The sequence below is a fragment of the Myotis davidii genome, unplaced genomic scaffold (genome assembly GCF_000327345.1).
Source record: "Myotis davidii unplaced genomic scaffold, ASM32734v1 scaffold370, whole genome shotgun sequence".
NCBI lineage: Eukaryota > Metazoa > Chordata > Mammalia > Chiroptera > Vespertilionidae > Myotis > Myotis davidii.
The window spans coordinates 9,777,656-9,793,937 of NW_006288615.1; the positions used below are offsets into that span (position 1 = coordinate 9,777,656).

Here is a 16,282-nt window from a genome sequence, read left to right on the forward strand (position 1 = left end):
GAGCACAACAGAGACACCATATCACACACAAAAGGACACAGAAAGTAGCAAAAAAAGGACTACGGACTAGCCCTGAAAAACAATAAAATGCCTTTAACAATTTATTGAAGGAATTAATGTATAGACAAATTATTTCTAAAATCCTCCATGTTCCAGAGAGTTTGGAAGGGTTAGGAGTGAGAAAACGCTGGGATAAGTCGTCAAGTGCCTTTATGAGCACAATTTCCAAAAAGTGAGACAGACTGAAGATAGGTTACTGGAGATTAAGAAAGGAATGCTCACTGGCAATATAAACAGACTGACAGCCAGTCTGAAGTGTGGGGCAACACATCCACTTAATATGCATCTTCTGAGTGCAAGCTTCACGGCAGCCATTATTTCAAGGGATCACTAACACGAGTTATAAGAAGAACACAGTCAAGCGGGGATTTAACAAAATACATGTTTAAAGCATGTCAGACAAACTGTAATGAAGATAGTAAAAGGCATAAATCAAGCCTAGGAACTTCAATAAACCAAGGACAACTCTCTAAACACAAAGCAATCAGTTTACGCTTTGACGTTTAATTCTGTTGTATTTGCTACTATGGGCACATGTTCACTCATTCTATTCAGTAGTCTTTTTATTTATTTACTTAAAGAAAAGCAAGTAAACAGTTTTAGGCTACTGACTACATACATCATGGACCACCAGGGAAAATTCCAGGAGAGTGTACTTTCCCCCACTACAACATACACAATCTGCACAGATAAGGGGTACCTTTAATCTGACAAAAGCTTAGTTACTGAAGGAGCATATTAAACATTTGTTTGAAAGGACCTTCTATACTGTCCTTCAGAATAAGAATTCCACTGTATTAACACATTATAAGTAATGAAAGCACTTGTTTTAAAAACTTCAGATATGGTGAAATGATGGAAGCAGCGCCCTCACAGACATCATTGTTTTCATGCACCCAAGAGTGCGATAAGAAAACTTCCCTGAAAGTTGTCTGCCAAACATGCTTAATCCTCATCTGCAAAACTGTTCAACACAAGCTTAAGGCTTGTTTCCTGAACAGTGGCTTTGTTAATGGGTAGGGGGGCCAGAATTTACTGGAAGACAGAATCTAATTTAATTTTCTTGGTACCTAAAACAATAAGCTTTAAAAAAAATTAGAATTCAGTACCAAGTGAATTTAGGAGAAAAGTGTATGGATTTGAAATTAAAGTGCTTCAAAATAGTTTTTCTTTTTAAAGTAGTTTATTGCTATTTAGAGAGAGGGAGGGAGAAAAAAGAAACATCGGTGTGTGAGTGTAACATCGATTGGCTGGCTCTCGCACAGCCCCCAGTTGGGAAAGGCTGCCTCCCACACACCCGTCAGGCATCAAGCCCAAAACCTGGGCACCTGCCCTGACCGGGAATCCAACTAGCAACCTGTCAGTGCATGGGATGACGCCCAACCAGTTGAGACACACTGGCCAGGGCAGTTTATTTTCTTAAATACACCAATATTCCTCTTTCACACTGTTTGATCTACACATTTTGTTTAGTAACTTGCTTTTTGTTTTCTTTTCTTCTTTTGTAGACAATAAGGATAAATGTTAAGCCCAATTTCCTCCAAACATTCCAAATTCTGACTTAGAGAGTGTCTAACAGTTTTAATAACAAATTCTGAATAGTTTTAAAGCATTTGCCTTGCATGTCAGTTTAAATATCTTCAAATTATAAAATCTTCTACATTTCATGGGAGGTTCTTATAGATGTTTAAGTAGTTGTCTAGAACCAAGAGAACACCACCAACTTCCTACATGCTATGTTCTGAGTCAAAATGAATGCTCTCGCCTAGGAATCACTTACTACTAAGAAATTACACGGCACACAGCAGGCCATCAATTAATGACTTTTAAAATGAAGACTCAAATGTGCAATAAGGGAGTATTTGTAACAAATTAGTAATATAAAGGAAAACTTTCAAACCAAGTTAAAAGCTAAAGGGAACAAAAATACCACATTTCTAAGGTGGAAAAAAAGTACCTTAAAACTTACTTCCTTAGTTAACAAATAATAGTGTGAAGAAAAATAATTACTTAATTTCACTCAAAAATTGATCTTTGACATAAAATATATAAATAAGAATAGATAATTGGTCATAACCGAGAAAGTTGCACGTACAGATCTTGATAAACGCTAGTTGGCCACAACCAACTTACAAAAATAACTACATCTGTAGGACAAGTAACTTTATAGAATTAAGATCTTTCAAACTTTAATCTGTTACCTCATGTCAGGAAAAGAAATTACATACATCCAGTGTCTCCTGCTATGCTTGTTCTGAAAATGTGAGTTTGTCTCACACATGACTGAAATATTAGGAAACAACTTGATCTCCCTTTTTCTGTTTGTTGTTGTTTTTTAAAATATATTTTTATTGATTTCAGAGAGGAAGGGATAGGAAGAGAGAGACAGAAACATCAATGATGAGACAGAATTATTGAATGGCTGCCTCCTGCAAGCCCCCTACTGGGGATTGAGCCCACAACCCAGGCATGTGCCCTTGACTGGAATCAAACCTGGGACCCTTTAGTCTGTAGGCTGATGCTCTAACCACTAATCCAAACTAGCTAGGGCTCCCTTTTAAAATATATAGACAATTCTTTACTACCTGATCCTAGTGCCCAAAACAGTTTTTTTTTGCTAATTTTCTTAATTAACTTTCAACCTCTGCCTTCCTCATTTTCTGTGGCCCTTTTGGTTACTGGAACTATGGTTAAACGCTTCAGGTTTGACCCCCTGTCATCCTTCAGGATGAACCTTTTCATTCTGTGTTTCTACATTTGAGCAACTCATATAGTTTCCGTATTTCTCCACCCACTAAACCAAACGGACCAAATTATTTACACTTATTAAAGTCACAACACCAACTTCTCATGTAAATTGACATTATCCTGGAAAGAGACCTAAATTTTAATCTCTCATTTCACAAATGCAGAAACAGATCTAAAGAGCATGTCACATGTTTATCTATTTCGAACTCTAAAAACACCTTCTTTGCCAGAGTGAACACAGAATTGCAATTATTTCACACTGCAGTAATGAGATTTACAGAAATGCCATTACAAACATTACAAAAATACTTCACTAGACATAAGCTGACCAAAGGGAAGGTTAATTTAAAAGCTCTATGAAAATTACTGAATACAGTGAATCAAAGGAATATCTTATAAATAATTAATATTTAAATACAACCTCCTCCTACATATATCACCAAATAAATAAAGCATGGATTTTACTCACCTCCCGTATGACTTGCTGCAATTCATCTTGCTCTACATTTTTATGCATTTCCTCAGCAGCTGGCATCAATGGGATTTTTCCATACCCTTCTTCCACTTCAGATTTAAGTCCTACAGCCTCTAAGGGTTCTTCAGCTGCACCAGCTTCCTCAGAACTTTCCACTTCTGGAGGCGAATGCACAGAGCCTGTTCTAGAAGGAGCAGTTGGCGTTAGGGCCACTGATGCTCGGAATACCTTCTTGCTTGGTACCCGATGGGTCTTGGGTTTGCGCGCTGAGTCCCCAGAAGGTAGTCCAGTTCTTCTATGAGGATGAAAGGGACTAGAACATGCAGAAGATGACTCTGATGTTGCTTGGGAGAAAACAGATTCTGAGCTATCTCCAGGAGGAATGTCAAATCTCATTTCTCCAAGTCCCAGGCCCAATTCAGACTTTAGGTATGACTGTTCCCGCATCAGTTCAGTGACCTGGAGATCAGAAAAATTATTAATTCTTCTCTCTTGAAATTAAGATCATTGGTTAAAAAAATTAAAGACCTAGCTGTACTGCCAAAAGTCACTTAACTTGTAAGGCATGATTCTAACTCATTCATTTAGTAACTACTTAATTTCATTTGCAACAATAGAAAAGAAAATTTAAATTCTTAGTGAGATCAAGCCATAAAATGTGTAACTAGAATAACTGGTGGGATGAAATTTTACTTGTTACCACATGGCTGTGTCCAAATTATTTATAAGAAAGAGTAACTAGTGAAAAACATAATCGCTTATGCTTTTGCTAATTTGTTTAATGTATGCTAAAAAATCAGACTTTTGCTCAAAAAGCAGTCTGCTTAGAGATCCAATTAACTAAAGGACATGGAATCAGACTGTAAAAGAACATTTACCCTGGAGTATAAATTAAATATTTTTATAATGCATTATCTCCTGTAGGCCATAAAGATAAATCAGTTATGCAATTAAATGGCTTCCTAGTGGCCTAAGGTAACAAGGGACTTTCAGAAGTCCCAAACTCACTTCCAATCGATTTAAATAACATCAAATTCTGTGTTTAAAAAGTATTTCATCTACACTTGGGAAGTTGTGTGTTTATGAAATGTTCTATCGTCCCCCGCCCCCGTGATTTAAAGGAGAGAGGCTTACTGGTTCCATTACATTCAATGGAGAAGGGCATGACAAGTTATCAGCGCTTCTACTGCCACACATTCCCTGAAAAAGTAAAAACAATTATATATATATATATATACACACATACATTTACATATTTTTTTCAAACTGCAACTGTTTTATAATAAAATAAATTAGCTAATTATTACTCTAATGCATTCCTATGTCACCCTCAACTGTCACGGGAACCTATAAAATGTGCTACTGCAACTGAAGGTACATACATCACACTACTGTCACCAACACACATTTCTCAGAATAATAAATCAAAACCTTTTATAGAAAATGATACCATTGATATAGAATATTCTTACTCTATGCTATTCATTGATATGTGTGCACACACATATTCCTATTCTATTGATTTTTACCATATGTGCACATATGCATATGAGTGTGTGGTTGTTCCGGTGAAAGAGAAAAGTTCACTATTTCAGCATTTCAAAGCAATATATTCTACAACTGCAAAGGTATCAGCAAAAATAAGACTACAACTTTTGAAATTTAAATTTGATAAAAGGAACATGAGAAGTGTAAAGAGTGGTACTTTTATAGTGTTTCTTTTCATTTTCTTTGATATACGTTTTTTGCCTTTACAAAGACCTCATGTGATTCCTTAAAAAAACAAAGAATAGAAAAGGATCCAAAATAAAGGAAAAGCTTAAAGAAAGTAGTAATTTATTCAAAGGCAAGAAAGGGCAAAAAACCTGAAATATATATTTGTGTTCTTTACAATCGCATGCAGTCACTAAAAGCTAAATGTCAGAGATTAACCCACTATCACTTTCCTTTAAAACCCCTAAACTTTTGTATTGCTGCTTATTTCTATTATTAAAAATTATGATTAAAATTTTTCAGTGTATTTCTAAATATACTATTTAAGAAAGTAATCACAATGTGTACATTCAACTAATTTGGGGAAGACTCCTTAAATGTACTCCATGCTTCTAATGCCATTAAAATAAGGCATTTTAAGTTAAGTTTAAGTTTTTAAGTTAAGGCATTTGTCTGAAATTATGCAGAACACTATAAGGAAATCCTTACTAGAGCTACTGACAATGCCCGGGTACCTACCACCAGTGCTGAGGAGCGGAAGGGAGAAGAAATGTGCCTGGCGCGCAGCTGCTCCTCCAGGCCCAGCAGACGCTCCTCCAGCTGTAGCTCCAGGTCTTCAAGTTCCATTCGGACTGAATTTCGCAAACTCTGGAGCTGATCAACTTCATACCTAATGGCAGGGGGACAGGCACAACGTTTGAATAAAGCAGTCTGGGGATTCAGTCACCATTCTCTCATCAGCTATCAGAAGGCAGTGAAATTCCAAGTTCTAGAAACCGGCACAACAGCAAATGCCAACAGGTGTGACCACCAGGACAACTGTTCTTTCTCTCTGTAGCCTTTCTCACAAATATCCCAAACACTGAAAACATGACAGCCACTACCTTCCTTAAAGCATTGAAAGCAGGGAAGTGTACTTAGGAATTTTATTTACACTGGTTCACCAAATAGGTAAAGGGTACACAGCAGTAGAAATAAAACCTAGTTTTAAAGAGAAAAGTTGGCAATGCTTTTTAGAATAGAAAACATTTTGAGTCACATTAAGACAAAATGAACTTTTACCTTTCCTCCTCAGTCATATGATGATAAACCATGGTTTGTTGACGCAGCATCGCTAATTCTAAGTCCATCATTTGCGTTCTAAACAAATTCAGGCTCCGCCTCATTACTTGGAGCTCCTGAAAAGTATTCTAAAATACAACAAAACATAATTATACTTCTAAATCACAGAAGTTATTTTGTACACAGTGATTTCAGTAAGAACTTACTTCATAAAGAGGTAGAACAGATGATTTCTGAGGACTGTATGGAGCAGCAGCAAGGTCAGGCCCTCTCATCATAGGGTACTTCAAAAAAAGTGAAAGGATGGTTACAAATCAATGTCAAAGTGACTATACCCAATTTATTTTAAAAGTATGAGTTTGAGGCCTTCAGGTCTTTCTCTTTGAGGCAAAAATAATAAAGACAAAACTTCATATTGTGAGCAAGAGCCAAATCAATCAGCTCTCATTCTACCTACTACTCCCATCTGTTCCAGGGATAAGTCAGTCTATTTGGAATGAGGCTGAAGCAAAGGAACACGTATAGTTCATCTATGTCTTACAGGACTTCCCTCTTGCCTTAAGAAAGTAGAAAAACAAAACTCATAGAAGCAATAGCAAGTGTCATTCTGAAATAACAGAACTATTGATTTGAATGGAGAGAGTAGCAATCCATCATCACTCATTCTTAGACGTCTGAGCATCTGCTATACGTCACTATTTTAGGCAGCGAAGAAAAAAGAGAAAAGGCATTCCCGGCCTTTTAGTGTTCGTTCTCACAGTGTAAGAAAGAAAGAAAAGAGAACTTAAAAAAAATTATACTACTGGGATGGAGGGGAGTGTTATGTTAGAAACATACAAAAATCCAGATTAGGGGAGTACACAACCTCAATGGTGCTGACACATGACACAACTATTTAGGGGCCTGCATGCAGTCCAATAACGGCTGGAGCTCACACATAAGGAATAAGTCTGGAGATACAGGCAGAGTCCAGGTCATGAAGAGCATCTGTCTCCTGAGGTGGGAGTGGAAATTAATTGAGTTACTGAAGGGACATCTGAGAGGAGAAGACCACACTGAGGGTAGAACAAGCTGGCCTAGAAAGAAAGTCGCAGGGAGACAGGGCCCTGGGAATCCCCAGTTTCACGCAATTACAGTTGAAAGGTTAAATGTCTCACTCACAGACCTAACTGCATTTTGTACACAGGAAGACAAACACCCACATTCTGGTTAGACTGAAAATCACTGGAGATGGTACATTACTACATAACTTCAAAAGTCACAACTTCAGTTTTTACTTTCAAAGTGGCTTCCTGTCTACAGTCACCATGGCAGAGATCTACTATGCACATTCTAGGCCTCTTGACACCTTGCTGAACACTCTGATCCTTGCATTACAGTCGCTTTCTTCTTTCCTTAACTGTCTGAATGTAAATAGTTCAGAAAGAGATAAAGAAAGGAAATGTGAAATATGAAAGGCAAACCTGAGGGCAATTTACTTATTTTCAGAGCTTTTTAGGGGGAATTATTTCCAGCCCACTAGCAGTTCTTTAAGTGACAAGACACATAAGACCATTTTAATTCAAATTCACAGTTTACCTGATTTTTTTTTCCTTTTCTGGGGTAGTTTCGGTCTTTGAACCCAGTGGAAGCAGACTAATGCTGTGCCAGGAGACCAGCCTCAGGAGTCAGTGGGTGAAGGGGAAAGCTTAGTCAGAGAGCTAGGAGCAGAACCAGAGCACACGGCGACACTCAGGCCAAGGGCACGCACACTTAGAAAGAAGAGGTGGTGAACACTGTCCACTGGCAGAGAGAAGGAGAGAGAGTACTTGAGAGGGAAGATTTTTTAAATAACAGGGACAACCTAAGACAAAAACAATGGAGCAGAGGCTAAAGAAGGAAGGACACTAACGGGCAAAATCTCTTTAGAAGGGAGATTATGAGCAGAGAAATTAACCTTGGTCAGCGTTAGAGCTGTTTCTGAGACAGGAGGAAGGAGTATAGGAGAGCAGTTAGATAAGTATAGGCATGGAAGACAATGAAGATGAGGAGGTTCATGCCTAATGCGTCTTAGCCTCTCAGTGAATTAAGAGGTGCTCAGATCAAGAAAATAAATAAGATACACTTTTTCTCATACCTGTGAAAGATTCTGCAGTGAGTTTCTAATATCATGCAATACTCTTCGCAACTGCATTTCGATGGCAGAAGGAGGGTTCACAGAGCCCGATCGGTAAGGGTAGGCAGCGTGTCTATGTGAGTAAGAACACCCGAGAGAGGGCGTGAAGGCACTGCAGGCGGCGCCGGATATGTTGGGGACACTGCGAGTGCTCAGAGTCCTCATGTGCTCACAGAGGGGCCGCTCCTGCCACTCGGAGTGAAGGGAGTGAAGGGAGCAGGTGGACTGAGATATAGGTGCTGGAGCATAGAGGGAGCAGGTGGGAGTCCTTTGATGAAGACACTCCTCCGACTGGCTCGCCTCCCTCGGAGAGGCTTCTGAATCTTTCTTCCCAGAGGACGAAGAGATGAAAATAGTGGATTTGACTACAGACTGACCATCATGCTCAACCGCCTCGTTTTCCAATTTCTGTTCCTCTTCAGGTGTGTACTTATAGGTGAAGGAGGGTGGACTGCATCTGGTCTCTTTTCCTGGGGACAATCGAACATTGACAGAGGACACAACCCTGACAGGGCTCAGTAAGGTGGTTGGCAAAGACTGAGACCTTCTAAGAGGGTAGCCAGCTTTGGCAAGTAAGTACCTCTGTTTTAACAGGTCTTTTGATTTTATCAAGCTACGCCCTGCTCTTTGATTAGACAGACCACAGATCTTCATTTGAGCTCTTTGCAAAGCTGTATTAACTCTGTCCACAGAAGAGGGAAGCCCAGTTTTTGTTTCAGAGCCCTTCTCACTGCCTTTAGCTTCAATAGAAGCCAATGATTTAAGGATATGGTGGGTGGTGTACTGCACAAATTCACATTCAACGCTTTTATCCACGTCACTTTCAGCACTTTCCTCCCTCAGCAGTTCCTCTGGCTGTGCTGGAGACGAATCCTCTTTCGTTTCAGTAACTTCAGTAACGTGATCCGCCGCACTACAGGTGGACTCCTTATTTCCTGTATTCTCAACTGTCTCGCACTGGGGGGAATCCTGGCTATCTGACCTTTGGTCAGCAACTGCTGCTGCCTTCCCACTTCCCTTGGGAAGAGGCATGAGAGACTCCTCCTCAGGCTCATTAAAATAAGGCTGGTCACGTGCTGTTGGCGTGGCAAGGTTTTCACCAAATGAAGTGACTGTTGTCTCGCTGTCACAACTATCAGCACTACTCCCCATGGCTTGCAACGATTCGTGAACCTGTGAGAGGAAAACGGGTGGAAGGATGAAAAATTCAAATAAGTATCATTCCCCAAATGCCAGAGATATGATGCGTCTATATGTGGGGGTCTCCCACCTCTGCTGTGACCCGGGTGCTGTTCAAAACTGCTTATACCAACTACCCTAGTCAGCAATCCCTCCAATTTCTCACCAAGATTATTCCAGACCTTTACAACACCCTCAAATTCCTTTTTCAACACCCATCTCATTTTCTTCCAGCACATGACACTGACTCAGAGAAAATGGACAAAAATTGCTTAACTTTCTCCCCAATACCTACAGACTTCCCCATACCTCTTACCATCACTCCCTCCTCTCCGTTTTGAAAGGAAACTGTGTCTCTTTTTTCAAAACTAAACCCTCCAACCTGTCCTGAGCACATCCTCTCCGGGATGAGGGTACTTCCCCAAGTTTCATCCCATATTTTTCTGCACCCAACTCTCTTCTCACAGAGCTCTTCCCTAAAAACTTCCCTAAGCCACTGCCATATGAAAAAGACAAAAAGATCTATCACCATTAAGCTATCATCGTAACTTGAAAGGACAGTTTAACATTCATATCTTCTCTTCCTTATCACCGATTTACTCTCCAATCGCACTTTTGCCTCATTTACTGCATCAGAATTGCTCACTCAACTACTCAATTTCCAAACAACCAAATTCTCATCTTTGCACTCTGATGGCCATAGCTTTCCTTGGAAAAGTTTCTCCTCCATCTCCCAACTTTTCTGCCCACTGAATTGTTCTTTCGGAGTTACCATAGACACTTCTCTTATATTTCTACCCCAATGCTGTTTCTAAAGGCTCTTTTGGGGGTTCTCTTTTACTATTAATCTAACTTTATTTAAAATTTGTGTATAGGTGTTTTAAACACTTTTCACATAAATTCTGTGTACTGCACACATAGACTATATGTTCCTTGAGAATAAAGATGTCTTTAATTCTTGGGTTATCTAACCTACTCTCACATAAGTCATATAATAATCAGAAAGCTATGGATCCATACTTAATGTTGGTTATTAAATAAATGCTTACTGGAAAATACTAAAACACAATGATGGTAAAAAATAAGAAAAATAACAGACAAACTAGGATAATGATTAAAATAACCTATTTAATGGTGGTCCAAAAAGAAAGATTTTTTTTTTTTGCTGTTGTTAAATATTTGTCAGAGATGAAGAATTAGTGAAACCTAAAATCTGTAGCCAAACACTTAGATTACATCTGCATCCCAGAAAATGTCTTATTCTTATTGTCATTTGAAAAATAAAGATATCACAGATTGAATCTTGAAATACATAGCTACTTTAAAAATCACCTAAACATGAAGTTAATCATAGTGCCTACTACATAGAAAATTTTACCTGAAGATGATTAAGGGAGACACCGTCTGTTGAGTCTTCAGCAAAACCACTGCTATCAGAATGCTGACTGGCAGTACGTAACAGGTGATCTACCAAAAAAAGTGTAGTTATACAAAACTGTTCTCATTGAAGTCATATTTAGCAATGTTATAACATATATGTGAAATACTAACATATGTAGGATATGCAAACATTGATTCTGTCTTAGAAAAATATGCATCACTTATTAAAAATTGTGCCTTCAAAGCACAGGAGGTAAGTCAAATTCAAACAAAAACTGAATCAGATAAGAAATTCTCGATGTTCAGTTGCTAATTAAGCTCTAATTATAATGTACTTTGGTAGGTCCAATTAATGTCTTATCCTTGGAGGACAATTGCTTGAATTAAAAAATTGGCTCTAGTGAAAATATAAGTCCCCAAATAAACCATTTCTATTATGTAAAAATATAATATAAATGTAAAAATATAGTTGGTAAAATTAGAAATGTAAATGTAGTATACAAAAATGTCTATTACCTTCCTAATAAGAAAATAAAAATACAATTAAGGCCAATAAGTTAAATAACTTGTTTGCAGGTACCTAAATGTCCCTGGTGTTTTAAGTGATGCAAACATTTGTAAGTTATGAAATAATATTTTTTGTAACAAGTGCATGAAACAGTCAAATAGGTTCAACTAGTACATAATATTGTTAATCTTATAAAAACCCTACTTAGTTTTTGGTCCCAAACCTCTAATTCCCAGTTAATATAACCTAAAAAAACAACAAACATTAACTATGTAAAAAGGCCAACTAAGTACAATAAACAGAATCACATGCCCATCCACACTACAAATACCACAGTCAGAGAGACTTCATCACTATTACATTTACTAAGGGAGTCGCTTCATGAGATAGTCAAGTTCTTCAGAACTTCAAAAGCAACATGCTAAGTAAAGTGTGCTTGCCAAATCCACATTCATTTCAGATTTGAATCTAGAAATAAAAAACTCTACAATATTTTTGAATCAAATCCAAAATCAATTAAAGTTTGCCTGATTTTGAAAAATTCCCCAGTGTAGCCTCAGTTTCACCTAGAGTATCATGGAATGGAGTAATTTTTTTCTCATTAATAATTTAGAATAATTCTGTAATATCATTTGGAAGTTAATAATACTGCATAATGTAATATAAGAACTGACTAATGTCCTTGAAAATTCTCGATAAACTGGAATAATTGTGAAACTGAACTGGAATAAGCTGTTAATTACCATAGATAGTCATTATGCATTATATTAATTGAGAAGACAATTAACATCTTACATTACACCACCTAAATTTTGTGTATGTCCTTTTTAAAAAAACAAAAAAAAACAAAAAAACTGCAATGTGAGCATTCTGAGGGCAGGAACCTTATTTATTCTTCTTTGTATCCCAGTATCTAGCAGAAGCTAACCATAAAAAAAAAAAAAAAATGCTGAATGAATCAATGATAACTATCTTCTTAAAGCAACAATAGAATTAAGCAATCACCTAAAGGATTTAGAAGTGAAGCTGCCTATCTGTTTGGGATTTGAGATTAAGATCACTGTGATGTCAAAAGCTGCCAGATTTCGATGAAGTGAAAAAGCTGTCAGTGCATGCAGGGAAGCCTGATGCCCAGCCACACTGGGGCCTCTCTGCTGAGATCCATTTTATCTGCCGCGGGGCAGTCTGTGCGGAGCTGACCTCTCCGTGGTCAGCCTGAGTCCACACAGGTCAGGTCAGAGTGCAGACTGCTCAGCCCTCAGAGCAGGTGTCGGGCAGAGGGGAGGACAAAGAGGCCTGGGTTCAAGCTCCTGCTTATTTCTGAAAGCAATAAGGTCTCTCCTCTGCAAGACAGAATAGCAATCCTATGTATTTTACAGGCTCACTTTAGGAGCTCAGTGCAATGCAAGTAAAACTATTCTGTAACCTAGAAATCATAATCTAGGTTCCTGAGTCAGACATTTCTGTTTCAGAAAATGCACTGGTCTCCAAAGAAAAAGGTGGAACTTTAAAGAATGAGACTTCTGTCCTAACTAAAGACATAAGACATTTCTAATTTAAAAACTGGGAAGTTAGAACAAACTAAAGTGAGAACAAAACATCTGGACATTGTATTTGACTAGTATCATAAAGAAACAAAACAGAACACCTGCCTACTCTGCTAGACTTAAGAAAATATTGCTTCTCCTCTGTACTAAGGAAAATTTTGCACTGCTCTCAAAATAATTATGGAATGTTAGCTTGCGACATGAGTCACTAAGCCTCTCTGGGCTTCAGTATGTAAATCCCAAGACTGGATTCGAGTTTAAGATCATTGTAATCTCAAAAGTCCTATTAGCAAAAGTGTGAAATATTTTTATACAGACATTATATGCATTTTTACTAAAGTTGCAAAATAAATACATTACCAGTGATTCTAATTCTGCAATTATTATTAATCTAAGATACTCACATGTTTGCATTATCAAAATTTGATAGGCTATCTTCAAAATGACTAAAACACTATATTGTTCTCTCTCCCTCTTTCATGCACACACAAAACCATTTTACTATACACACACACACATATATGGGGGGGGTGTAATATGCAAATTAGGCTGAGAAGCCGTAATGGTCATGGCCAGCTCAGGAAGAGGGGCCTGGCGCGGCCCAGAGCCTGAGAGAACAACACACAGGGGGGCTGGGTTTGATTCTGATCACGGGCATGTATTTAGGTTGCAGGCCCCTCCCTGGCCGGGGCCCAGGTCAGGGCTCATGCAGGAGGCAACCAACTAAAGTGTGCCTCTCACATTGATGTTTCTCTCTGTCTTTCCCTCTCTCTTCCATGCTCTCTAAAAATCAATGGGAAAATATTTTGTGAGGATGAAAAAAAAAGAAAGGAATGTCATATCCTATGAAAGAGACATCTTGAAAATGCCTAAAGAAAGTTGTCATTTTTTCGTAGTGAAAGGACTGGAGTCTGTGTTGATGAAAACACCGTGGCGGCTGGGGCAGCCAGCAGTGGCAGCAGCAGCGGGGTGATGGAGGTGGCGCCTTCCCCTGATCAGCCCGGTTGCCTCCCACAGAAGGAGGCCAGACTGAGGCCGTCAGTGGGACATCCCTTGAGGGCTCCCAGACTGTGAAAGGGGGCAGGCTGGGCTGAGGGACCCTCCTGCCCGCCAATGCATGAATTTCAGGCACCAGACCTCTAGTTAATTTATAAAAATGTGACTCATAAAAATGTTAACATTCTTACTTATGCCACCAGAAATAAGAGACCCCATGTCAGTAAGAGGAAGAAACCCGGATGTGAATACAAACCACATTCCATCTTTCCTACCACAGGAAGCTTACTCTTGGGAGATCTTAAAGTAATTATAATGTTTTTATTTAAATATATAAAATTTGCCCACATCTTAGTAATGTGGGCAAACCAGCCAAACATAAGGGATTTCAATCTTGAACAAATCAGAGACCAATTAGCAAGTAGGTTTTAGGTAGAATCCTCTAAGTTTTACTTATGAAGTCATTCAAGAATAAGAAATATTTCACAGGCATGAGAGTGAAATGACCAACATGAAAAAAAGCTCAAAGGTCAAAGACACCATTACCCCTTCTGACACAATGTACCCCTTGTGTACCTATCTAAAACAAAGATTCCTATGAACTCTTCCTAACACTTCAGAAGTACATGCATTACGGATTTACATGAGGAAGAAAATTAAATAGTAAAATTCATTCTATGTCTAATGAGAACTATAGTAACCTAGTAAGTGGAGCTCTTGTTTCTTAGCACCATATTGCAATAAAAGAAAAATTCTATGCAAATTATCTCTTACAAAGTCATTTCAGAGATCAGAAAACAAACATGTAATTTCCTATTCTAGGAACATACATATGAATCCTTTGCTTAAAAAAAGCAGGGTGGTTCGGCATGGGTAAAGTTTTAAAAATAAACAGTCCTACCTTCAGTGGTCATTTTAACTTCTTTACTTCCTCTCTCTTTTTCTCTAAATCGCAAAAGCTTTGTGACTTTAAAGAAGATCAGACACGCTTTTTGTGTTGTAAATGAAAAGTGAAAGAAATGGATTCAAAGGTCCTCTGGTCAATAATTAATAATTCAAGAGAAGAATGACATCTACAGGCACTCACCTTTGATCCATAGTTTGAATTTAATTTAACTAGCTTTAACTACTGCTGAGACATTGATGGGTTTTTTGTGTGTTTTTTCTTGCCACAGGCATATTCATGTATTAGACATAAGAGGGGATAATACAGATGTATATTTCAATCATAACCACATGAAAATGTAGGCTTAAATCCGCTGCTCTATCACTTCCCACCTAGCCCTATGCAGAACTGAAAAATATGTAAAATGCACAGAATTGTGTAACGAGGTCATTGAAGAATAAGCAAACTAAAATTACTTTATGAGCACAAAAGTCTTCAAGAAGAATACAAAAAATCCTATAACCAAACATTAATGAAGCATGCATATCTGTGTTCTTAATTACTGTTTTACACTATTATCTTCTACAAATACTGGTAGACAAAACCCCTTTTCCAAACCAACAGACAACACTGCGGTCATGTGCTTGGGATCTAGTGGACATTGGTCTACTTACCTCTTTTCGACTTATTAAGACCTAACTGGTAAGTGGCTGGAACATGAGGCACTTCTCCCTCTGTACTTTGAACCTAAAGAAGAATTTTAAGTAATTAAAACTTAAAAGAATCTATGTCAAAGAACACTTCCTAACAATCATTTATTCAACAAATCAACCTACCTAAAAGGGTACCAAAGGTTCACATATTTAAAAAGTGCACAATATCTTATCTCAAAATTACTTTTAAGTTAACAATAGGAGTGTAAGTTTTTAACTAGCAGAGAAAAATGACTACATGTATAAACGACCTCATTTTTAAAAGTTGCTATCATATGAAAAATAGATCCATAATAAAAAGTTCTCTCAATGTTAAACTTCAAACTGCTCAGTGCCAGGAGAAATGCTAACAGACTCCCTGCAGCGGGCCATGGCATGGCTGACACCACTGAGGCAGGTACAGATCCTGCGTCTTTGAAAAATGACACATTATGCTCCCATTACAAAATTATATAAAATCCCACAAATTTCTGGCATCAAGTCTGCTCGTGTGTAAGACTTCTTTGTCCAGACATAATTGATCTTTTAAGACATAACTTGGGAGTCCCCTAAGTGGAAAAGCAGGTTTCATAACAGAACTAAAATGTTGAAAGATGCTTAACCATAAATCTTCCCTTGAAACTCTGTCCAAAGAAGGTATCAAACCCACAAAAGTTGTCTCTTACACTGTCTTTTCCCCCCACCTGCACAACTACAGAATTTAGGAATTTTCAGATTCCTTATTTGCCACACCCATTATTCTAACATAACTAACTCTACTAAGATTGAACATTGGGCCCATTGGTGGGGGGAATACTAATTCCCAACACTTTACACCCTGTAATGATTAGTGCTTAAAATAATAAATAACATTCAAATAA

At 38.0% G+C, this 16,282-nt stretch overlaps 1 protein-coding gene across 3 annotated transcripts in view; it reads right to left on the minus strand.

Moving 5' to 3' along the window:
* Positions 1–16,282, minus strand: part of SSFA2 (sperm specific antigen 2) — a 36,619-nt gene that overhangs the window by 4,996 nt on the left and 15,341 nt on the right. For 2 of the 3 annotated variants that reach the window (XM_006760554.2, XM_006760556.2), the window contains exons 8-15: positions 15,384–15,456; positions 10,771–10,859; positions 8,175–9,386; positions 6,265–6,342; positions 6,059–6,186; positions 5,516–5,666; positions 4,418–4,483; positions 3,278–3,742 (exon numbers count right to left, since the gene is read on the minus strand). In XM_006760554.2, coding sequence (XP_006760617.1) covers positions 3,278–3,742; positions 4,418–4,483; positions 5,516–5,666; positions 6,059–6,186; positions 6,265–6,342; positions 8,175–9,386; positions 10,771–10,859; positions 15,384–15,456 — 2,262 coding nt within the window. The remainder of the gene's footprint in view (positions 1–3,277; positions 3,743–4,417; positions 4,484–5,515; positions 5,667–6,058; positions 6,187–6,264; positions 6,343–8,174; positions 9,387–10,770; positions 10,860–15,383; positions 15,457–16,282) is intronic. The other variant, XM_015561954.1, reaches the window with a different exon arrangement.